Raw genomic sequence first — 25625 nt, forward strand, 5'->3', positions numbered from 1 at the left:
TGGCGGCGGGGACTGTTTGGTGATTGGGATGGCCCTGGTATTACTCCCCCATCATCTGCTCATACAATAAGCAGATGATGGAAGGAGTAGTACAGTGTATATGTGTGCATACATAGACATGTGTTACTTAGACATCCATTGAATCCATAGTGTCCAGCAGGGGGCGCACTATATATAGAAGTCAATGGTACTCGTTGACTTCTATATATATATAGTGCACCCCCTGCTGGACACTCCATAGGAATTACAACTGATTTGTGACGTCACGGTTAAAGAATTTAAAGATTCCATGATCTACGCAAATAAAGGGAACCTGTCACCCCCCGTGCCGGGGTGACAGGCTCCCGACCCCCCGTTAGAGCCCCCTATACTCACCTAATCCCACCGGGTCCTGCTTCTGGAGGTGGTCGGGTGATGAAGATCTCAGCCGCTGCAGCCCGGCGCGCGCGCTGAGAGATGAGTCCAACACCCATAGAGAATGACGGAGCGCTGGACTCTCCCGTCATTCTCTATGGGTGTTCGACTCATCTCTCAGCGCGCGCGCTGGGCTGCAGCGGCTGAGATCTTCATCACCCGACCACCTCCAGAAGCGGGACCCGGCGGGATTAGGTGAGTATAGGGGGCTCTAACGGGAGGTTGGGAGCCTGTCACCCTGGCACGGGGGATGACCGGTTCCCTTTAAGGCAAATATCAGTGCATATATGTGCATTTTCCTTAATGAATGTATATTAGGAATTTGTTTAACTTTCCATAAGTAATAACATATTAAAAAATACGTTTTGGCCGGAGTTGTCCTTTAATCCTTAAAGGACTGAGCCAATTTTCATCTTTGCACTTGCTTTGCACTGTTTTTTCCTTGTCTTGTTTAAAAAGGGCATAGCACCATAGTACTTTGCAATGGCACTCTTAATTTTTCCATAAAATATGCAAAACTGAAAAAAAAAAAAAAAAACACGCTTTGTAATTGAAATTTTTTTTTATGCCATTCACCTTGTGGTAAAACTGACATGTTATCTATGATCCTCAAGTCAGTAGAATTACGATAGGCAATGAATATAACTTTTATTTACTGCATTTAAAAAATTTAAACTTGTTTTTTTAAATAAATGTGTTGAAAATTACTCTATTATGAATGGTTTAAGTACTATTGGGCTATTTGAGACACTTTTTTTTGCCCCATGATTTGTGAACTTTTTATTTATATCTTGCTTATGTTGCGTATATGCAACTTTTTTTTTTATCAATTCTTTATTTTAGTTTTTTAGAACTTATTAAAGATTATACAAGACATAAGTTGGTTCTTCAAGTAGTATAACATGAATCTTTAAAATTACAAAGTATTTAAGAAAAATGATGTCTACAAATAGGGGGACATCTGAATATATAACAAAAGTGCTGAACCAGATAAAAGAATTTTACAACATCTTGAGCTCAAGCTCAGGTTTTGGTCTTTTGTGAATGCGTTCTTGTACGCATCTGAAGTATGTCTGTGCGGTTAGCCTGCACAGAGCTTCCTTAAATTACGAAGATGTTAGCAGGTTATGAGGGGGGGGGGGGGGGGTAACAAACATTACTGACAATACAGGTTTGGGGGGGGGGGGGGGTGTATATGCAACTTTTTGATCACTTTTTATTCAAATGTCATTTACCTTGCAAGATAATTTAATAGTTTGTCCAATTCTGCCGGAAACAGCATCATTACGTTGTAGAGGCCCGGCCCGATAAGTATGAAGTATTGGCTTCTCATGATCGCATTGTGGGAAGCCGATACCTGCACTAGACCACTGGGGATGCCTTTTTAAGAGCATCTGAAAGCTGTTGTCAGTTTTGAAATTTAAATGGTTTATTAGTAGAGATGAGCGAACCGGGTTCGAGTTCGAGTCCATCCGAACCCGATCGTTCGGCATTTGATTAGCGGTGGCTGCTGAACTTGGATAAAGCTCTAAGGTTGTGTGGAAAACATGGATACAGTCAATGACTATATCCATGTTTTCCACATAGCCTTAGGGCTTTATCCAACTTCAGCAGCCACCGCTAATCAAATGCCGAAAGTTCGGGTTTGGATGGACTCGAGCATGCTCGAGGTTCGCTCATCTCTATTTATTAGCCATCGTGGTCTATTATCCTATGGTCTATGGGGCTATGTGAGATGTCATTTTTTGCGCCATGATCTGTTCTTTCTATCGCCACCTTGTTTGTGTATATGCAACTTTTCATCACTTTTCATTACAATATTTCTGGATTTAATGTGACAAAAAATGCCCAATTTTGCACTTTGGTGGGTTTTTGCGCTTATGCCGTTTACTTATTAATAAAATGGGAAAAGGGGGGTGATTCAAACTTTTATTAGGGGAGGGGGCTTTTTTTAATTAATAAAAACACTTTTTTTTACTGTACTGCAGTGATCTCCCATAGAGATTACATGCATCATACTTAATATAGCAATGATCGATCAGATCATTGCTGTATTACTCTGGTCTGCTGCAGGCCAGATAGATGGATTGCCGAGTCGGGATCAGCATCAGTGCGACACTGAGTCCCGGCTCAGTAAGGAGAAGGGATCTTCTCTCCGCGATTGCTAGACACCAGGGAAAGGGGGAAACAATACATTTTAATGCAGCTGTCAGTTTTCACAGCTGCATTTAAATGTATAATTAGCAGGCATGGTGATGGGATCCCACCCACTAATAGCCCCGGTCCCGGGCTACACACAGCACCCGGGATTGTGTCGTTTCAGAGCGGAGTCGCCGTGCGACCCCTCTCAAAACGCCCCCACCCGTATCAGGACGTCAGTTACATGCTGATGCGGGAAGGGGTTAAGGGCAGTTACAGAATTTAATTCTTAAAGGGCAGGCTTAAGAGGTGTGCACTGTTAAATGGGTGCTATGTTTAAATTGGCCATAAATATCTGATATCATGGGGCATTGCAAATTGAATAAAGTATAAATGTTTTATGTCTCCTCGCCACCTGGTAAGGTCTAGAACCAACGATATTGTATGTTAAGGGACCACAGTACACGGGCAACCAAAGGGAATTCAAAATTTTACAAGATATCCATTAATTACGAGGGATTGCACAGATCTCATGATTCTTTGGGGTTGAGGTGAAGCTGACGGCAGAGGTGAGATCCAGCTTTGCCCCAGGAGGAGCCTTGAATGTGAAGTTCTGCAGCAGTTTTGTGAAGAAGAGGAAAAGCTCCATCTTAGCCAAGTTCTCTCCAGCGCAACTTCTTCTACCTACAAAGAGGAGAAGAGAGAGAACATAAACATAAGTCCATTATGAAATCTGGTAGCAAACAGACTTTTTGTAGCATTACTGATTTTAACATTGATTTCAACTATTGAGTCCAAAAGATTGCATCCACGACAGGTCTAGCTTTGGGCTGCATTTGTAGCTCAATAGTTAAAATCAATCATCAGTGCTTCAAAATTTCTCAGAATATCCCTAATCTAAAAGTTCCCAGCCGAAACTAACTGTCTTCCCGACAAGGTCAGGGGAAAGTAGGTTAGATACAGACCCTATACAGATATGAAAATCCTTAAAAGCAGCCCCCCAACTGCTAAAAAAATCTCCACAAAAATAATGAGGCTCTTGGTTACCATTTGCAAATAGTGTAATCCTAGTGTAAACCATCCCACCAATCCTATTGTTCTCTGACAAGATCAGCTGCCATCAGTGCTATCTGGCTGTGGCTTACCCCTCCCCTCTCCAAAGGAGGCACACGAACACGTCGTCACACTGAACGCTCATGTGTTCGGGAGGTCACGAGAGATAGCTGTCAGCCGAAAGAACATTAAAAGTATATAACCATCTGTACTTTAATGGTACTCACCAAGAGAAAATGGTATAAAGGCCTCATTGTTAACAAAGTTTCCATCAGAGTCCAGAAAATGTTCCGGGTAAAACTCATCGGGATTCTTGAAATACTTTTCGTCTCGAAGGACAGAAGTCAGAGATGGAACTACCTGAATCCCCTGAAAAGATTTGTAAATTCATAAATTGTTCTTTTTGCTAAAATCCACACGAGTAGTTAGGGTCGCTTTAAATGGGAATTCACAAAAGAAAAATCACATTCAAAGCACACTTGGCTGGCTTACCGCCCCATCTCTGAATTTTTTTAGACATTTTCCATGACCTTTTCCATCTTTCATTGCCTCCATTGCAACGTTCTCTAATCCATGGAGTATCTTTCAATATGGTGCTGACCAGGAAGTTACAGCTGCTACCCAGTTACATCTACAAAGTGTACTGATACCTCCCAATGCCTCGCTTAGATAAAGCCGCAGGTGTACTGACACAGGCGTCCGTTAAGTTATCATTTTCCTCCCAGGATGCCTGGCTGCTGCTCACAGCCATCATCCCGTGCTATCCGTATACCCGCTGCAGGTGGTTCCGCTTTGTGCATTTAATGGGCGAAGGCAGTGCACACGGGGGTCCTCCTGTCTGCAGGACTGAGGACCTCCAGCTACTGCCGCAACCACAAGACCCTGCTGAGAGCCAACTACACCAGGGCTAATGTACGGCAGAACAGTGATGGGTGTATTGGGCCGGGTTGTAAGTGCTAACCATAAGCATAGACTGAGGACACAATCAATATATCTGTTTGGAGGAGTGCAGCTTTTAAAATGGGGTAATTTACTGGGGTTTTAATAAATAGGCCTCTGAAAGCCACCTCAGAACTTACGTGGTCACTAAAAACATGTTTTAATTGTCTTGAAAATGTTAAAAATTGTTGCTAAAAAGACATTCAACAAATGATGGCAACATAAAGTAGACATATAGTAAACTGGTTTATAAGGCATAACAATTTTTTATTAGATATTTCAGATTTTGAATAAATGTTAATTTTTTCCCCCAAATTTTTGCTCAAAGTTTTTTTTCTTTTTTTTCTCAAACAAACCATGAATTTACCAAAATTTACCAGTAACATAAAGTACAATGTTCATTGAAGTAACTACCTTAGACTTATTTGGATAAATAAAAGCATCCACATGAAGTGACACTGGGCTGTATCCTGAAGGCAAAAATAGACCAGTATGATACTGGCTTAAGAGGCTTAAAGGAGGTGTCTTGAGCTCTAAAAAGTTATAACAATTATCGCTCATTGGCCCTTCACTTTCAAATCTTCCAAACCTGACAATCCTACCAAAATTGTGAGTCTATTAGTGTCCCCATGTAAGCGTGGCTCTGACTGCATGCTGCAGCCAAAGCTACATGGCCTGCTTCCCCATCATTTAGAAGGAAATTGAACCATTTTGGCACAGACATAGAGTTGGGGGGCTGGAAGTAAGGATTCTCACAACATTTTAGAGGCAATCCTGTTAAATTTTCAGATAATATTTTCCTCCCTTTTCATGTTTCATCTCTCCTATTACCTCTTGAACCCTCTGAAAATCAGAGGATACCCAGAGATCTTTGTTGGTTTTATAGACCACAGAAAAAAAGATTCTTACATAAAGACACTTACTTTTGGTATAAAGAATCCTTTCAGGGTGACATCCTGAGCAGTCATATGGGGCCCATTGGTTGGCAAAATATTTGCGAATCTTTGAATTTCATGGATAACAGCATCCGTGTATGGCATTTGATGGCGGTGCACCAGCTGTGGCTCAACTGAACCAATAACTGTTTCAATTTCTTTTTGAACATTTTCTGATAAGAGAATAAGAATTACCATTAATTTCTTCAAGTCTTTGCTAAAATCAAACATTAAGTAAGCACTGAAGGTTGTCTAAAAGGTAAGCCTTTTTAGACTATTGTATTGTATTCCTTAAAGCGAATGTACCATGAGGTACATTCGCTTTTAAGTTTTGCCCATGGATAGAACAGTGCCGGCGCAGGGAAGCTGGTGCGGCAGTCCTTTTTTTTAAACCGCGGCCCGGTTCCTGTGTACGGTGCCGTTCTGATTCTAATGGAGCTGCGTCATAGAGGGCCGGGGGTTTTCTTCCACTGGGAGCAGGCCGGCCTGCCTCCAGTGCATCACCCCAAGCCGGTATTTGTGAATAGAATGGCGCCCTATACGGGAACTGCTCCGTGGTTCAAAAAAAGGACCACAGGACTGGCTTCCCTGTGCCGGCACAGTTCTATCCATGGACAACTTAAAGTTGGCTATATACCTACAACATCTGGCAGACTGAGGCGGACTCTATCACTAGTGATGAACAATCATCGTAAAAATGGCTGTATCTATGCCTTCGGGTGGCATCCATTTTCTCCAGATGCCTGGAGTTGAATGCCGAGCATACAGTATGTGTTCAGCCACACGGCCGAACCTGGCTATATGTTTGCTCATCACTATCTATGCCTGTCATTAACTGTGAGGAATTGGCTGCTGATGGCTAAGGGTCTTTGCCTTCTATGAAAAGAGCTCATCTCCTGAGCCTACTTCATAGAACCCTTGTACATTCTGGCATACCGGTATCTCATAATGCGGGAAGTCACTGAGTTCCATGGCATAGAGGGTTAAATGATTTACCAAGTAATTTTCTTGTGGGAAAAAAAACAGACATGGCCGCACATCCATAAACTGATAACTGATCTTTCTGTTTCTCAGCACAAAATTAACTAACATCACAAGTTAGTTACAATTGTAGTGTCCCACTATGCATATTTCTAATTTTTCTTACACTTTGGTAGAAGTATCTCACTCTAGTGTCACAGGTTAGGACAGGAGGCCGCCGTTCCTTTCTCCAACCACTAGATGTCGCACTCTCACAGCACAGTCGCAGCTAACACTAGGTCTAGCTACACACACGTTTCCCTTTTATAGTTACTACTTCCCTTTAGTTGTCAGTTAGTTAGTGCCTGGCTACAGGCCAGGCAGGACGTTTATATAGTTGTTCCTGCAACTAGCTACCCCACTACTATGGGTTGCAAGACCATACCCCTAGGGAGCCGGAGACAAGGGAGTCTTCACCCTTGCCTACGCTGTGGATTTCACTAAAACAGGACAGTTAACCAGCTTAGAGAAAGGGACGGATAACTCAAGACTGGACTGGAGAGCACAGTGCCAGCAAGCCCCTATCTACAAGATGCTCAGCTTTGTAGGAAGGTTTCTACAAGCCCGCTCCACCCATTACAGAGACCTGGGACTCGTACTACCCCAGTATGATGGAAACCTGACACTGTGGAGTGGAAGTCGGTTAGGTGAGATAAATGAGACTCATTCATACATAAGTACAAGGATATTCTTCAAACACTCTACTGAAACACTTCACCACAGAGTACATTAGGCAAGGGGCCCTCACACCTGTTACTGTGTCTTCTCAGCTCATCTATTTATCTGTTGGATCAGTATCGCTAAGTACATGAGAACCGTTTGCCACTGTTTTGCACTAAGTACCTAATTACTGTTTGTGACTATTTATGACCTTTAATAAGTGAAGTTTGAAAGTTGCGGTGTGTGGGTATATACACTTTGTTCAAATTGCAACTAACTGCTGATGTTAGTATTTAATAGAGCAAATGGTCAGTGTGAGTTAAATGATTAACATTGTCCTTGTTTGACTTTTTTTTTTCTTGCAAGCAACAGAAGTTTGTAGAATTTGCAAATATCCTTATTTGCAGTGGGGTTTGAATAATTTTGAGTGCAAATGTTGTCTGTGTTACATTTACACATCGTAAGTAGTTATATCCCCTTACTCTGAACCTCAGGATACTTCATCATTAACAGAAGGCCCCATCTAAGTGTGGTAGAAGTCGTCTCCATTCCAGCTGCGAACAAGTCGGCCACAAGAGATGTAAGGTTTTCATCATGAAAATATGACTCAGAATTAGTTTTTTCCTGAAATTAAATATGGAACATATATGTAAAGAAACTTTATTTACACTGAGTTTAGACGTTTACACATCCAAACCCCCAGCATAAATATAGATTTAATGGATAACATGCAAGTGAAGTCAAAATTCTAAATTGTGTAAAATGTGCACAAGAGTGTTTAAACTATACTCTATACTCATCATTGTCCTAGTCATCTGCTTTCACAGAGAAAGCAGTCATGGTCAACACTGGCCAGACTTAGGGGGACATTTATCGAAGTTACGGCAGGGGTGAACACCAGGGAGAAGGGGCAGATTCACCCCTTCTCTCTGACGTACGTCAGCCATATCCCCTGCTCGCCAGATTGGGGGGTGCGGCAAGGTGGGGAGCAGGCGTAAATCATGATCCAAAGCATCCAAATCAGAGTTTAGTCTTTTTTTTTCTCAACCAGCGCAAAACTAAAAAAAGTGCCTTCAGGAGACTAGAACTAGATTTCTGGTAAGTAAAGCTTTGTCTTAAAGCACGATCAGGGAAGAGCGAATTTATAGTAGGAACGAAGCGAATCAAAGTTCCTATCTGTATTACGCTCATCCGGCTGCGGACTTCGAAGTGTGCTCCTTTCCGTGCCGCTCCTCCCCGGGTGCTGGAAAAAAGATGGATCCAGTCCTGGGAAATTGGGAAAAGTTTCCCAGAATGGGATCCATCTTTTCCCAGCTTCTTGGGAGGAGCAGCATGTAATGGAGCGGACTTCAAAACCTGCAGACTGATGAGCAAACTACAGTAAGGGTGCGTTTACACAGAGAGATTTATCTGACAGATTTTGGAAGCCAAAGCCAGGAATGGATTTGAAAAGAGGATAGATCCCAGTCTTTTCTTTATGACCTGATCCCTGTTTATAGTCTGTTCCTGGCTTTGGCTTCAAAGATCTGTCAGATAAATCTGTGTAAACGCACCATTAGGAACTTTGATTCGCTTTGTTCCGACTGTAAATTTGTCCCTAAGCATGACAACTAAAACAATTTGTATACATATATACATATGTATATATATAAAGTTCTAACTACAGTGTCACTTTTAATAAAAAAAAAAAACAACAACTATGAAATAAGAATATATGGTGCAATAATAAACGTGTAACAAAATCGGGTAAATTACAGCAAAATATAGATCTTAAATTCCCTTCTTGGATTTCCAAACAGTGCAGTTCCATACATCTCAGCTGAACGATCAAACTGTTGCAAAATATGTAATGAAGTGTGATAGACTGACCATCTAGGCAATAGGGCACTGCCCAACAGCTCATGGACAAACAATGGGTCCCACAGAGTACTTCCAATCAAAGGAATTGTGTTACCCCAGCCCAAGAGTACTATACCATGTGAGTGGAAAGGGACTGATTACCATTTTATTATAGTGAATTGTCAATCCTATTACGTTACCTCTTTCTGTTTGATGAGAAAACAATCTATAAGATTCCTCTGGTCATTGACGTCCAGTTGATCTTTTTGTTTTGTAAAGACCTCTCTAACAAATGAATTAAATTCATCCATGGTCGGTCGGATAGTTTTGTGACTTCCTGGAAGCCAGCGCATTAGGGATGGGAACGCGTTGTACAACTGTAGAGAAAAAAATTTAATCATTTTATCTTTGTCGGGCATGTTGGGCACTAGAACAAGAAAAAACATTATATCTGTTAAAGAAGAAGTCAGGCAAAAATGTTTATTAAAGTAGTGTATTGTCCCCCAAAAGTTATACAAATTACCATTACACACTTATTACGGGAAATTATTATAAAGTGCTTTTTTTTCCCTGCACTTACTACTGCATCAACGGCTTCACTTCCTGGATAACATGGTGATGTCACTTCCTGGATAACATGGTGATGTCACTCCCCGACTCCCAGGGCTGTGCGGGCTGTGGCTGCTGGAGAGGATGATGGCAGGGGGACACTGAGGGACACAGGGCACTGGAGGGACACTGAGCATCCCCCTGCCATCATCCTCTCCAGCAGCCACAGCCCGCACAGCTCTGGGAGTCGGGTCGTGACATCACCATTTTATCCAGGAAGTGAAGCCTTGATACAGTAGTAAGTGCAGGGAGAAAACATTTTATGAGCATTTCACGTAAATAGTGTATATCGGTGATTTGTATAACATTTGGGAAATAATAGAATACTTAAATAAAAAATTTCACCGCACTTCTCCTTTAACCCTTTAAAGGGGAACTCCAGGTAGAGGTTAAAAAAATGAAACTTCTGCAGAAGCATATAGCATTACTTACCTGTCTATCCCAGTTTTGAAACTACCAAAAATCCATTTGTTTGGGGGTGGGTTTGTTCTGTATTGTGTTTCTGTCATTCCTGGTTGAGCAGTTTCCAGAATGCAATGCTTTCCCTCAGCTGATCATCACAGTTCTCCACCCATCATAATCAGTAAAATTAGTGCTGCACCTGCTTCTGGCTGGTCAGAGATGGTGGATCACTCAAGGGATTGGGGGATCCAGCTAAGCCTCCTGTGACAACATGTCCTGCCCCCAGTCTGCATCATCAGCCTGTCCTCAGCAATCACACACAATGTGAGACAGAGGCATGGCATATTTGACTTCTAAGGGGGGATAGCAGAAGGAGCAGGAGACAATGTGAATTGGCACAGAGGCCTTTTTTTTTTTTTTTTTACTTCCTGGATTTCTATCAGCTACCAGTGTGGCAGAACCGCACAAATAGAGTAATACATTGTATAGACACATCTATATAACTTTTAATGCACTTTTAATAGAAAACAAGTTTTCCTTATCCGGTGTTCCCCTTTAAGGACCAGGCCTGAAATGGCCTTAACCCTTTAAGGACAGAGCCAATTTCGATTTTTGCGTTTTCGTTTTTTCCTCCTTGTGCTTAAAAGGCCATAGCAGTTGCATTTTTCCACCTAGCGACCCACATGAGCCCTTATTTTTTGCGTCACTAATTGTACTTTGCAATGACAGGCTGAATTTTTGCATAAAGTACACTGCGAAACCAGAAAAAAATTCAAAGTGTGGGGAAATTGAAAAAAAAAAAACGCATTTTGTTTATTTGGGGGAAATGTGTTTTTACGCCATTCGCCCTGGGGTAAAACTGACTTGTTATATATGTTCCTCAAGTCGTTACGATTAAAACGATATGTAACATGTATAACTTATATTGTATCTGATGGCCTGTAAAAAATTCAAACCGTTGTCAACAAATATACGTCACTTAAAATCGCTCCATTCCCAGGCTTATAGCGCTTTTATCCTTTGGTCTATGGGGCTGTGTGAGGTGTCATTTTTTGCGCCATGATGTTTACTTTCTATCGGTACCTTGATTGCGCATATACGACTTTTTGATCGCTTTTTATTACAATTTTTCTGGATTTGATGAGACCAAAAATGCGCAATTTTGCACTTTGGGATTTTTTTGCGCTGACGCCGTTTACCGTGTGAGATCAGGAATGTGATTAATTAATAGTTCGGGCGATTACGCACGCGGCGATAGCAAACATGTTTGTTTATGTATTTATTTATTTACTTTTATTTATAACCTGGGAAAAGGGGGGTGATTCAGACTTTTATTAGGGGAGGGGGCTTTTTACTATTAACAACACTTTTTTTTTTACTTTTACACTTATACTAGAAGCCCCCCTGGGGGACTTCTAGTATAAGTGCTTTGATCTCTCATTGAGATCTCTGCAGCATAGATATGCTGCAGAGATCCATGAGATCGGCACTCGTTTGCTTTCGGCTGCTGCAGCCGGAAACAAACGAGTGCCGAGCCGCGGACGGCGCCATCTTGGACGCGTCCCCGGCCGGCTTCAGTTACGGAGATCGCTCCTCCGGGATAACATCCCGGAGGAGCGATCATCTCCACTAGACCCCAGGGAACGGCTGAATCCGGTAATCGGATGCAGCTGTCATGTTTGACAGCTGCATCTGATTACTGTATTAGCGGGCACGGCGATCGGACCGTGCCCGCTAATACCTACGGTCCCGGGCCACTCGCGGCACCCGGGACCGGCGCGGTTCAGAGCGGGGTCGCCGCGCGGCCCCGCTCTGAACTTCCTTACCGGCATCAGGGCGTAAATTTACGCCCGATGTCGTTAAGGGGTTAAGGACCGGGCCAATTGTCACCTTTTGCGTTTTCGTTTTTTCCTCCTCACCTTCTAAGACCCATAACTCTTATTTTTTAACCTACAGGATCATGTGAGGGCTTGTTTTTTTTCAGGAGCAGGTGTGCTTTGTATGGCATCCTTCAATCTGCAATAAAATGAATGTTGGAACCCTCAAAATATCATTTGGGTTAAAAAATTTGTGATTCCTCAAATTTTAGGGGCTTCCATATTTACGTAAGGCACTTTACGGTAAAACTGGCATTTTTTCTTTATTCTTTAGGTCGATCTGAACATAGCCATATGCATGTTTACTAGGTTTACTAAGGTTTTACTAATTTTATTAGCAGTAAAACTTTTTTTATTTGCAAATAGGCATAAAATGGCCCTATTGTGACTCTTATAGCGCTTCTATTTTTTCACCTATGGGGTCGTGTGGGGCGTAATTTTTTTGGGTCATGATCTCTAGTTTTTATCAGTAACATTTTTTTTTTTTTTTTAGATCAAACGTATTGATTGCGTTTTATTAATTTTTTAATACATAAAATGTCATTAAAAAAAGCAATTTCTGCTTTTTTTTTACCGCTTTTTGTTCACGCCGTTCACCGTGCGGGAATAGTATTGTTTTATTTTAATTGGACAATTACGCACGCTACAGTATATTATATGTTAATTAGCTTTATTATTTTTATGTGTTTTATGTATAAAATTGGAAAGGGGGGGGGGGGGTTACACTTTTTAAAGGGACTCTGTACCCACAATCTGACCCCCCCAAACCACTTGTACCTACAGATAGCTGCTTTTAATCCAAGATCTGTCCTGGGGTCCATTCGGCAGGTGATGCAGTTATTGTCCTAAAAAAATACTTTTAAACTTGAAGCCCGTACCAAACGGGATTATCTGTGCCCTAACTTTGCACCACCCCTCCGTCCTTCCTCCAGTCCATGTGCCGGGCTAACACAGGAGGGACAGAGAGGTTGTGCAAAGTAAGGGCACAGATACTCCTGTTTGACACGGGCATATTTTTTTAGGACAATAACTGCATCACCTGCCGTACGGACCGCAGGACAGATTTTGGATTCAGAGCAGCTATCCGAAGGTTCAAGTGGTTTGGGGGGGTCAGATTGTGGGTACAGAGCCGCTTTAAATTCACAATCGCGGCTGAGCAGCTAATGATGCGGCAGAGGGGGGCCGGCATGAGGGACGGATGGAGCGGTTCCGTCGGCCTCCGGAAGATGACATCATTGTCCCAAGATGTCGGACGAGGGTCGACACAAATCAGATGAGTATAGTGCATCACACTCCCGGGTCTAGCGTGGGGGGGGGAACACGGGGAAGGGGGCCATTCACTAACATAACATACATTACAAAGTTGTATAACTTTGGAATGTGTGTTATTTAGTGAATAATTTTGAAACGCCGCACTACCCCTTTAACATTATTGCATTAGATTGCCAATAGCATAGCAGGGATCAGTGTTATCGGCGATCTTCTGATAGAGCCTGCCTGGGGCCTGTGTGCAGACTGTACCAGAAGATCGGACTGCACGGAGGTAAGCAGCAGACCTCCGGCAGTCGGGCAGTGCGATCGGAACCCCCGCAGACACCCTGTGGCGGACCCGATCGCTAAGTGACCGGAGATGCTCCTGTCACTTATACTTAAACGCCGCGGATTAATGCTGGGCGGCCGTGCGATCGCGGCGGCCCGCCTTTGAGGATTAGGGCTTAGCTGCAGATAGCAGCCGGTCTTCACCGGCTATGGAGCGGGTTCAGCTTGTGAGCCTGGGACCCCGGCAGGGCGTACATTTACACCCTCCTGCTTTGAGGCACAGGCAGTGGGGGCGTAAATGTACGCCCACGGTCGTTAAGGGGTTAAGGTGATGGGAAGGAGATGGGGGATCATTACACAAAGTCATGGGCAATAGCATGGACTAGCAGGATAGCTGTGGCATAATTGTTGAAGAGTATGAAGAAAAATGAGTCTTCAGGCTACAGGTAAGATGTATGTTGGCCGCTCCTGCAGACGCGTGCAAGACAGTAACATATTAACAGCTGCAGAAGTTTTGATTTACACAGTGGAGTCACATAATTATGAACAGAATCACTAATGATATATAGACCTAGCTGCACAATAATTGAGCCGTGTAATTGGCTCAGTATACAAGCGCCGATCTAGGAGATTGGTGCTCGTTTCCCAAAGTGAACGGCCTTTAGGAGACTTATTTAAGTTAAGACCTGTACAGAAATATGCTCCCCTTAGAGGCCCTTGCACACTGAGAAATATATGAGGAACTAAAGTGGAATCTGCTATTAATTTCTGCTTGAAATTCCTCCCGTAAAATATGAACAGAGTAATGTCCCATTGTGTTCAATGGAATTTCTGCTCTGTTGTTCACACTGCAGAATTTCTGAGCAGAATTTTCTGCCACAGATCCGCTTTCTGACCAAAGAAGTGACATGTCACTTCTTTGGGCGGATTCTGCTACAGGAATCCTATAGAAGTCAATGGAGCTTGAATTCTGCTTAAAATTCGGCTTGAATTCCACTTGCATTCGGCTTGATTTCCGCTCGAATTCTGTTCAAATTCATTCCTATTCTGCTCCTATTCTGTCAGAGCAAAATAGAAGAGCAATTTCAAGCAGAAATCTTTCCTCTTCAATTCTTCATCTATTGCTCAGTGTGCATGAGCCCTAATTGTGAATAAGATAGAGGAAAATGTTGCTAGTTTCTCAGAAAAAAAAGGGCTAGAGCCTATTTTAGGGTCAGGTCTTATTTTTTTTCAATGAGCAACAATCCCTTTCTTGTACTCCATGGAGTAGATTTTATTTTTGAGCCTTTGTTGTCTGGGGGTAAAAATGTATTATTACTTATTCAGTTTCCCAGTCGAATCTATTTGCAGATTCATTGCAGCCTGAGGCGAGACTCTGAAGTAGGTGCCCTGCCATGGAGGGGGGGGGGGGGGGGGGCGGGGTAGAAGGGCATATGTCCAGGACGATTAGGAGTCTTTTCTCTGACATAAGCTCGTACTGGACATGCTGACTCTACCTAGGGTTTATTTTTGGAGTAGGGTTATATTTCAAGCCTACTCCAGAAACCCTGCAAAATTAAAGGGAACCTGTCACCCCCCGTGCCGGGGTGACAGGCTCCCGACCCCCCGTTAGAGCCCCCTATACTCACCTAATCCCGCCGGGTCCCGTTTCTGGAGGTGGTCGGGTGACGGAGATCTCAGCCGCTCATAGAGAATGACGGAGCGCTGGAGTCTCCTGTCATTCTCTATAGGTGTTGGACTCATCTCTCAGCGCGCGCGTCGGGCTGTAGCGGCTGAGATCTCAGTCACCCGACCACCTCCAGAAGCGGGACCCGGCGGGATTAGGTGAGTATAGGGGGCTCTAACGGGGGGTCGGGAGCCTGTCACCCCGGCACGGGGGGTGACAGGTTCCCTTTAAGCTATGGCTAATTTTTGAAAAAACAAAACAAAAAAAAAAACAGGGTACTAGAATCCTGAAAATAAATGAGTGTGATGATGCCAGGCAGCTCCTGAAAGCAGCACTAAATGTGTCTATTTATCATTGCTATGGGGTGAGTACCTAACCCAGTGACCAGCTAGCAACGGACTACCTTGGAACAGAAACGTTAAACTCACCAAGACCATAGGGGTACCCATTATCCTGATATTATTCATTATAATGGTCAAAAGTCTGTGAAGTTTTGGATCATCGTAATCAAAGCGATGGCCGAGTATAATAGATATAATGATATTAGCGACAGCAGCGTTCATTCTCGCCTGGTTGTCAAAGGGTTCACCTAAATTAAGAGTAAAAAGTAAGGAAAAACAAAAAGGAACAAAAACAACGTTAAATAGTAGCAGTGTTAAAGTAGCCCCCATTACACCCCCCAAGATAGCTGTAATAGTAATTTTCTAATGCAAATAAGCAGTATTATATTAAAGTGACACCGTTGTTATCACTCTAAATCAACAGTAGATGTGATATAAAGCAAGTTTGCAATTGACATTCGTTATATATTTTTTAGTTATCATGGAGAACAGGGCACTTCCTAAGTTTTCTGACTTTTTTTTTCTCAAAAAACAGGAAACAGTCAGAAAACAGGAAGTCCTGTGTATCCCAGGCCATCTGAGCGCTCACAGAGAGAAGGCAGTCATGTGACTGATGGACACATTGAGCGACGACACTCTGTACCGGCTGGAAATCCTGGGTTTAGTCTGTTTTTTTTTTTCTTTCCAACCAGCAGAAAATCCAGGAGACTGGACCTGAATTTCTGGTAAATACAGCTTTGTTTTACAGCATGATAACAATAAAAAAAATTAATGTATATTGGAAACTTGCTTTATATTACATCTACTGTTGATTTAGATTTTAAAAGTTATAACAACAGTGACACCTTAACCCCTTAAGGACAGAGCCTAAAATGGCCTTAAGGACCGGAGCAAATTTTATGAATATGACCTGTGTCACTTTATTCATTAATAACTTTGGGATGCTTTTACCTATCCGGCTGATTCTGAGATTGTTTTATCGTGACATATTGTACTTCACATTTCAGGTAAATTGGAGTCGATACTTATAACAAATCTTTATGAAAAAACCCAAAATAACGTGAAAAATTGTAAAAAAAATGCATTTTTCCAACTTTAAACCTTTTCTGCTTATACAGAAAATGGTTATGCCACATAAATTATATATTAAATAGCATTAGCAACATGTCTACTTTATGTTGGCGGCATTTATTAAACTATATTTAATTTTTTTTAGACAATAGAAAGCGTAAAACATTAGCAGCAAATTTCCAAATTTTCTGTAAAATTTCAAAATCAGATATTTTTAGGGACCTGTTCAGGTTTTAAGTGTATTTGAGGGGACTGTATGTTAGAAAGCCCCACAAAGCACCCCATTTCAGAAACTGTACCCCCAAACTCATCCAGAAAGTTTTTTTAACCCTTTAGGGGAGTCACAGAAATAAAAGCTGTGCAGAGATTTTATTGTAATCCAATATTTTTCATAATTATAAACTTATTACCAGAGAAATGCGCCCCAATATTTATTGCCCTGTTTCTACAGTTTATATAAATACCCCATATGTGGCCCTATTTGACGCAACCACAAGCCTCAGATATAAGGGAGCGCCTAGTGCATTTCAATGGCTCCGTTATATTTGGTCATTTCTGACTGTACCACTTAAGCTTGGCAGAGGCTCTGGGGTGCCAAAACCTAAAAAACACCACTAAAGGGACACCATTCAGAAAACTACACCCCTCAAGGAATGTAACTAGGGGTGCGGTGAGCATCTGGACCCCACAGATGCTTCACAGATTTTCCCAACAATATGGCGTGAAAAAAGACAAAAGTATTTTTTACACTAAAACGTTGTTCTAGACTTCAATTTTTCATTTTCACAAAGGGATAAAAGGAAAAAAAAAACACAAAACATGTAGCGCAGTTTCTCCCGAGTACAGAAATACCCCACATGTGGACATAAAGTGCCAAGCGGGCGCAGGACGAGCCTCCAAAGGGAAGGAACGCCAATTGGCTTTTGGAAGCTGGATTTCACTGGAATGGATTTCAAGGGCCACGTCGCATTTACAGAGCCCTCGTGCTGCCAAAACACTGGAAACCCCCCACAAGTGACCCCATTCTGGAAACTACACCCCTCAAGGAATCTAACAAGGGGTGCAGTGAGCATATGGACCCCACTGGTGACGGGCACAAATGTGGAACAATGTGACGTGAAAGTGAAAAATTTAATTTTTTCACTTTCATGGCACAAATGTGGCCGTCATCAAGGGGACCATATCCTCATTGCACCCCTTGTTAGATTCCTTAAGGGGTGTAGTTTCCAGAAAGGGGTCACTTGTGGTCACTTGTCACTTTCCACTGTCTTGGCAGCACAAGGGCTCTGTAAATGCGACATGGCGTTCATCATCCATTCTAGCCAAATCCAACCTCCAAAATCCAAATGGCGCTCCTTCCCTTGAGAGGCTTGCCCTGCGCCCACATGGCGCTTTATGTCCACATGTGGGGTATTTACGGACTCGGGGGAAATTGCTCTACAAATTTTTTTATTTTTTTTTAGCCCCTTGTTAAAATGAAAAAATCATGACAAGATTAATGATTTAGAGTAAAAATTTAAAACAAATTACACTAAATGTTGGTCTAGCCTTGATTCTTTTCCATTTCCAAAAGGGGTTACAAAAGAAAATAAACGCAAAGCGTGTAGGGTAATTTTCCCTGAGTACGAAAATACCCCACATGTGGACATAATGTGCCATATGGGCACAGGGCAAGCCACCAAAGGGACAGAGCGCCATTTAGAGGCTGGAATGGAGGATGGAGGCCATGTCGCAATTACAAAGCTCCTGTGCTGCCAGGACAGTAGAAACCCCCAAGTGACCCCATTCTGGAAACTACACCCCATAAGGAATCTAAAAAGGGGTGCAGTGAGCATATGGACCCCACTGGTAACAGGCACATATGTAGAACAATGTGCCGTGAAAATAAAAATTAATTTTTTTTTCATTTTCACATCCAAAATGTGGCCGTCACCAGGGGGCCATATCCCCGCTGCCCCCCTTGTTAGATTCCTTATGGGATGTAGTTTCCAGAATGGGGTCATTTGTGGGGGTTTCTACTGTCCTGGCCGCACAGAGGCTTTGTAATTGCATCATGGCATCCTCTAATGGGAATAGCGGCCATACCTATTTAACTGGGGAAAAGGGACAATTCTAATTTATTTGGGGGTATTAGGCCAATTATTAGTTTATAAGGTTGAAAATGACAGGTGTCCTTGTGAGGCAGACAACAGTAGCCTCATCACTGGGAAAAGTTCCTTCCTGACTCCATAATGGCAATCAGAATAATCCCTGGATCAACGTGACCCCTGAAATAGGAATAAGGGACAGAATTTAGATAATGTAGAACCCCAATGACGTGTGGTGCGCCTTGAAGCGATCCAGTATGCCGAGGCCAGGGGGATCAGGACAGGCGTCACACTGTTACGCCACACTCTGCACTTCTTCTGGGGTCTCCTGTTTTCCAGTGTGGGGGACGTCACCTGGAAAATGTTGCCCTGGTGCGATACGGGGTCCTTCATATCCATATCCAGAAGCGCTGGGTCCGCTCCATGGCTGCTAAATTTTAGGGCTCTATTACTGCTTCTGATATGTTCGGATTGTGCCGCAAGCTACAGTAGCTCGGGCAGCGAGGGACCGGAAGAGGGGGGTGCTGGTATAAAAGTTATCCCCGTACAGGTGGTGGTAACCTTTATCCAGCAGTGGGAAGATCAGTTCCGCAACGATCTCCCCACTAACTCCGAGGATGGGGGGGGGGGGAGGCATCTGGGGGCTGGATTTGGGTGTCCCTTCCATCATACACTCTAAGTGTACGTGCACACTGCGGAATGGCGAAGGATAACCCTTTGTGCATTCCGCAGCTGGCACCCAACTGCAGACTGATGCGGGTGCGCGTCTCGGTCCGTGTCATAGACTCCATTCTATGCACGAGCGGATTCCGCTCTCCGTCAAATGTGTTCATTCTTTGGACGGACGATGGAATCCGCCCGTGCATAACATGGAGTCTATGACACGGGTGGAGACGCGCGCCTGCATCAGTCCGCCGGTGGGTGCCAGCTGCGGAATGCACAAAGGGTTATCCTTCGCCATTCTGCAGTGTGCACGTACCCTAAATCTGTAAGTGTACCCTGAGGTACTCTCACAGAGTTTGTAGAATTTCGCGCCATACCGTCATCTTTTATTGGGACGGTACTGGCGGAAAAGACGTGTCTGGGGGGCAGCGAACGCTACGCTACCCCCAGACACGTCACTGGATGATGAGGATGAATGCAGGAACGAAGGACCCCCCATTCATCCTCACTGGCTGTTTCGGTGTTGGAGGCAATAATAGCGTATGCGTCCGACACCGAAAATACCCTGGGGGCCATCTTTATACGAGGATTGGTATATGGGGTATGTAAATGTGTAGTGGTGTAGTGTAAAACATTATTCCGTGTAGTGTAATGGTGTTTTTTACATGTTTTTTTTTAAAAAAAAACTACGCCAAGAAAGGAGTTGCTGATAAATGCCGCACTTATGTGCGGCACTTATAAGCAGACCGTGGCTGTAGGATATAGGAAAAAAACACTCTACGCCAAAAAGGAGGAGTTGCTGATCGGCGGCGCACTTACGTGCGATGCTGATCAGCACTCAGCGGCGATAGGGTGCGGAAAATAAACAAAAAAAAAATGGAAAAAAAGGTTTTTTTTTTTTTTTTTCTTCAACCTTATAGCTACTGATATGTGTATTATATACACTTATCAGCCGCTAGGGGGCAGTAGAACTCAAATTCTGAAAAAAAAAAAGCCGAAGTTTGACGACGCTGGAGCCGATGATTGCCGATGGGGACCGCCGGAAAAAGACGAAGACGCCGACGAAGACGAGGACGCGATCGTAACCCGGAAGACGCGATCGGGACGCTGGATCAGGTGAGTATGGGTCAATACCTGCTCTGGACACCTCAGCTACCTAGCTGAGGTGTCCACAGCAGGTATTTAACCCTTTCATGGGGTACTTATATCGCTGTGATCGGGACGTGGCACCGTGGCCACCATTACTTTTAACAGTAATAGCGGTCGGTGCCGTCCTCGGACAGCACCGACCGCCATTGCTTTCCGGGCCATCGGGTCACCGATGACCCGGAAAGCTGCAGACCGCCGCCATTGGCTGATCTGAATTGATCAGCCAATAGCGGCGATCGTCAGCACGGGAGGGGTTAATCACCCCCCGTGCCGACAAGCAGGGATGGCCTGCTATACATTATAGCAGGCCATCTTCCCCGATCGCTGCGTGTGTACACGCAGCGATCGGGGAAACCGCGGGCGTAAATGTACGCCCGTTTGCGTTAAGGCCCGGGTTTTGGGGGCGTACTCTTACGCCCGCGGTCGTTAAGGGGTTAAGCTTTGTACATAAGAAGCAATATTATAGTAGTCATATTCTTATATTGGGCCAGGATTATATAGGTTATAATCTTGTACATAGGAGATAGTTATTATAGTAGTTATGGACAAATGTAGAGAATGGTCGGCACCACAAACACAGTTAAGGATCGTCTAACACTGTGATAGATGAGATCCACAAGCTATGTTAGGTGCTAACGTAAAATCAACAAGTTCAATATAAAATATTGTAGAAAGAGACGGAGCACTCACCCCTCTATAGCTTCTTTTATTTCATACCACGGTGCATAGCTGGGGAGGGAGGACACCACCCTTCCCAGCTATGCACCGTTGTATGAAATAAAAGAAGCTATAGATTGGTGAGTGCTCCATCTTTTTCTACAATAATTTATTATAGTAGTTATATTCCTGTATATAGGAGTAGTATTATAGTAGTTAAAATACTATATTATAGTAGTATTGTATATAGGGGCAGTATTATAGTAATTATATTCCTGTATATAGGAGCAGTATTATAGTAGTTATATTTTTGTACATAGGAGCAGTATTATAGTAGCTTTATAAGCACAAGCAAATAGATGTGTTGGCACTATCAGTGACCCGTGATTTGTGTGGAGCTGTTTATGTTTTCAGATTAAGTGTCTTTGTGAGATGAGGAGCGTTGTAGTCTTTGTTGGCTGAGTAATCTCAGTGACATTCATGCATTACAGTGGTGCTCAGCGTAAATGAGAAAGCAGTTCATTTAATCAGCACAAGCCATTGAGGAAGTAAAGACCAGCGGCACTCACCGGGTTAATGCAGTTGTGATGATTTATTGATACGATGTCATCTTGCAGATAAGCTCAGGGCAGGGGGAGACAGGTCCAGAGGTGCTATGCACCGTGGCGACGGCCGTTTCGCGGGTTAACTTTCCCGCTTCGTCTAGCCTCTGAGGCTAGACGAAGCGGGAAAGTTAACCCGCGAAACGGCCGTCGCCACGGTGCATAGCACCTCTGGACCTGTCTCCCCCTGCCCTGAGCTTATCTGCAAGATGACATCGTATCAATAAATCATCACAACTGCATTAACCCGGTGAGTGCCGCTGGTCTTTACTTCCTCAATGGCTTGTGCTGATTATAGTAGCTTTATGCTTGTATATAGGAGGCAGTATTTTAGTAGTTATATTCTTGTACATAGGAGCAGTATTATAGTAGGTATATTCTTGTACATAGGAGCAATATTATAGTAGTTATACTCTTGTACATAGGAGCAGTATTATAGTATATTCTTGTACATAGGGGGCAGTATTATAGTAGTTATATTCTTGGATATATGAACAATATTATAGTAATTATATTCTTATATATAGTAGTAGTAGTATTATAGTAGTTATATTCTTGTATATAGAAGCAGTATTATAGTAGTTATATTCTTGTATATAGGAGCAGTATTATAGTAGTTATATTCTTGTATATAGGAGCAGTATTATAGTAGTTATGGTTCAGGGAAGAAACAGAGCGCTGCACCTCACACCTATGGCTGATACTAGTGCCGCTAGGCTAAATAAAAAACACATCAGAATTTTGTGTATAAATTGATCAAGCCATACTGCCCCATGTACCTCGTGCCGGTATCTGATACACATGGGTCCCTACACTAAGTCCACACCGTGCCAGTCAGTGGCCACCAACCCCGCAGGCATGCACAGTCAGGGAACGGGGGCCATGGGACGGCCCTGCGACCCCCATGCCACAGGACCAGACCCAAAAACACCACACCAGAACCCGGCCAGCACCGCCGGCGGAGAAGGTCGCCCCCAAACAGCACAAGTCTGGATAAGGTATTACACTCACCATAGCTGCAGCAAACAGAATGGGAAAAAACAGGAGGGATTGAAACCATGTGCACTCAGGTGTCTCCTGCTAATTGCGGTCATGTGGGTCTCACCAGGAGGAGTGCAATACACGGAGAAAAGAGAGAAACAAAATGCGGTTCAGGGAAGAAACAGAGTGCTGCACCTCACACCTATGGCTGATACTAGTGCCGCTAGGCTAAATTATATTATAGTAGTTATATTCTTGTTTATAGGAGCAGTATTATAGTAGTTATACTCTATAGTTTGTATATAGTTTACTATATTTCTATAGTACATTCTAATAATTGGTTCAGCTTCAGTATAATAAGGCTAGTTTCTTACCTTTGTAGGATTTGAAGGTCTGCACTAGACTATTGGACTCCTCATTGATCTTGTCTTCTAGGGTTTGTTGTCCCATACCGAAATCACGTAATGCAGAAATAGTGAACCGTCTCATGGATTTCCAGTTATTTCCATTAGTGAAGATAAGGCCTGAAGAAAAGACAGTAAATATATTCTTTTATTTGGTAATCATCCCCACTCTTTAAAATGACATTGTCCTTAAAGCGACTCTGTACCCCCAATCTGGCCCCCCCCCCAAACCGCTTGTAATGTCAGCTGTCAAATTGGTGTAGAGTGTGTGTGCCCTAGGATTGCACCGCCTCTCAGCCCCTCCTCCCCGCCCTCTTTAACATTAGGAATGGCCCTGGCAGAATTTGTCCTAATCATTACCTGTCTGAACACTGCACAGGTGCCTCAATGACCCAACACATGTGCAGTGTTCACACAGGTGATGAATAGGAGCAATATTTCTAGGGGAATTCCTAATGATGACGAGGGCGGGAAGGAGGGATGGAGGGGTATCACAATCTTAGGACATGCGTTCTCTAGGCCACGTCAATTTGACATAGGGCTGCAAGTTTAAGGCTACAAACCCACTTGGCGGGTCTGCAGCGAGTCCCCTTGCTGCGTATTTGCAGCGAGACTCGCTGCAGTTCCCGGCCCTATACTTTTAATGGCAGACAAACACGCAGCAGGGATGTACATCCCTGCTGCGAGTTTGTCTGCAGCCCACCCCATTAACCCCGCCGGAGCTGATACTTCACCTGATCCCGGGTCCAGCGGTTCCCGATGTCTTCAGCAAGCCGGAGCGGGGACCAGGTGAAGTATATGCTCCGGCCAGCCGCCCGCAGCCCCGGCTGGCCGATCGCCCCCCGCAGCAGCGATCGGTGCTGCCGGGGGGCGATCGGGCGGCCGGGGCTGCGGGGTCGCGATTGGGGGGGGGGCGTGCAAGCGATCGGTGCTGCGGGGGGGGGGTGTGTGCGATCGGTGCTGCGGGGGGGCGTGTGATCGGTGCTGCGGGGGGGGGGGGCGATTGACGGGGCGTGCGATCGGTGTTGCGGGGGGGCGATCGGGCGGCCGGGGCAGCGGGCGGCTGGCTGAAGCATATACTTCATCTGGTCCCCGCTCTGGCTTTCTGAAGACATCGGGAACCGCCGGAGCCGGGATCAGGTGAAGTATCAGCTACGGTGGCCGGGGGGTTAATGGGGTGGGCTGCAGACAAACTCGCAGCAGGGATGTACATCCCTGCTGCGTGTTTGTCTGCCATTAAAAGTATAGGGCCGGGACCTGCAGCGAGTCTCACTACAAATACGCAGCGAGGGGACTCGCTGCAGACCCGCCAAGTGGGTTTGTAGCCTTAAAGTATTTTTTTAGGACAATAACTGAAAAAAACAAAACAGGGGGCTCTACCAAAAATGAATAAAGGGATGGGGTGCCACTCAATGCCTAGACAATGACCACAACAAACCAAAAAGAAACAAAAGACTAGACATAAATCAAGAGTGCACTCCACCAGCAAATAATGGAAATTTACAGAAATAGTTTATTTGGTAACAATTCACATAGAAGACTACAAAACCTGGTTAAAAACAATTAAAAGTTCCAATCAGGAACACAGAAATTCATGGTCCGCCCTTCGGTGACTTCAGTGACGATACGTGTGGAGTTTTTCTTCCAGGGGTGTTCGCTCCATGACCTTTTCCATACCCAGGCACCGATATTCACTTTATGATCGGGTGATATGATTGATATAGATTTTTTTCTGTGCAGTTTGTTTTCTCTTTTCTTGATTATTTGACATATGGATTTACATGCTTTATGTACCTTTGGGTTCGTAATTATTATGATTTGAATATATTTTTCTGACTCATTTTAGGTGCGGTTTTTTCACTGCACGATATTGGTGTTATTAGGTGCTTGAGTTTGCTGTACGCTGTGCCTGGGGAATTGATTCATTATCATTTGTTATTATTTTTGGGTCAGGGTAGCAATATTATTTGCATGCAACCCCCTGTAGGTCATAAGCCCACTGCTCTTTGTGTGGGCGGACCATGAATTTCTGTGTTCCTGATTGGAACTTTTAATTGTTTTTAACCAGGTTTTGTAGTGTTCTATGTGAATTGTTACCAAAGAAACTATTACTGCAATTTTCCATTATTTGCCAGTGGAGTGCACTCTTGATTTATATCTAGTCTTTTGTTTCTTTTTGGTTTGTTTTAGGACCATAACTGCATCACCTGCCGAACGGACCCCAGGACAGATCTTTAAATTAAAAGCAGCTATCCTAAGGTACAAGCTGTTTTGGGGGGTCAGATTGTGGGTACAGAGTTGCTTTAAACGGAAACTCCAGGCTCCCTTGTTTAAAAAAAGAAAAAGAAAAAAACTTCCATCCAATCCAAGGTTCTTACTTATGTATCCCTCAACATTCTTCATGTGGTTTTACAGTAGGCCCGCTCCTTTATCTGCTCTTTCTCTCTTGCCGTGCCTCCTCCTGTGCACTGCTATCAAATTACATTTCCAAGTAGTCTTTGCGGTGTGTGTTCACAATGTCCTGTTTTTCCGATCTCATGCCCCAGTTCTCTCCTCCAACACTCCATCCCAACCATTC

At 43.8% G+C, this 25625-nt stretch overlaps 1 protein-coding gene across 1 annotated transcript in view; it reads right to left on the reverse strand.

Moving 5' to 3' along the window:
• Nucleotides 1-3058: 3058 nt before the first annotated feature.
• LOC138795072 (cytochrome P450 2K6-like) overlaps nucleotides 3059-25625 on the reverse strand; it is a 31339-nt gene continuing 8772 nt past the window's right edge. The window contains exons 3-9 of the mRNA XM_069974026.1: nucleotides 23018-23167; nucleotides 15521-15681; nucleotides 9200-9376; nucleotides 7643-7784; nucleotides 5469-5653; nucleotides 3834-3975; nucleotides 3059-3237 (exon numbers count right to left, since the gene is read on the reverse strand). Coding sequence (XP_069830127.1) covers nucleotides 3059-3237; nucleotides 3834-3975; nucleotides 5469-5653; nucleotides 7643-7784; nucleotides 9200-9376; nucleotides 15521-15681; nucleotides 23018-23167 — 1136 coding nt within the window. The remainder of the gene's footprint in view (nucleotides 3238-3833; nucleotides 3976-5468; nucleotides 5654-7642; nucleotides 7785-9199; nucleotides 9377-15520; nucleotides 15682-23017; nucleotides 23168-25625) is intronic.

This window comes from Dendropsophus ebraccatus, chromosome 6 (genome assembly GCF_027789765.1).
Source record: "Dendropsophus ebraccatus isolate aDenEbr1 chromosome 6, aDenEbr1.pat, whole genome shotgun sequence".
In the NCBI taxonomy this organism is placed as follows: domain Eukaryota; kingdom Metazoa; phylum Chordata; class Amphibia; order Anura; family Hylidae; genus Dendropsophus; species Dendropsophus ebraccatus.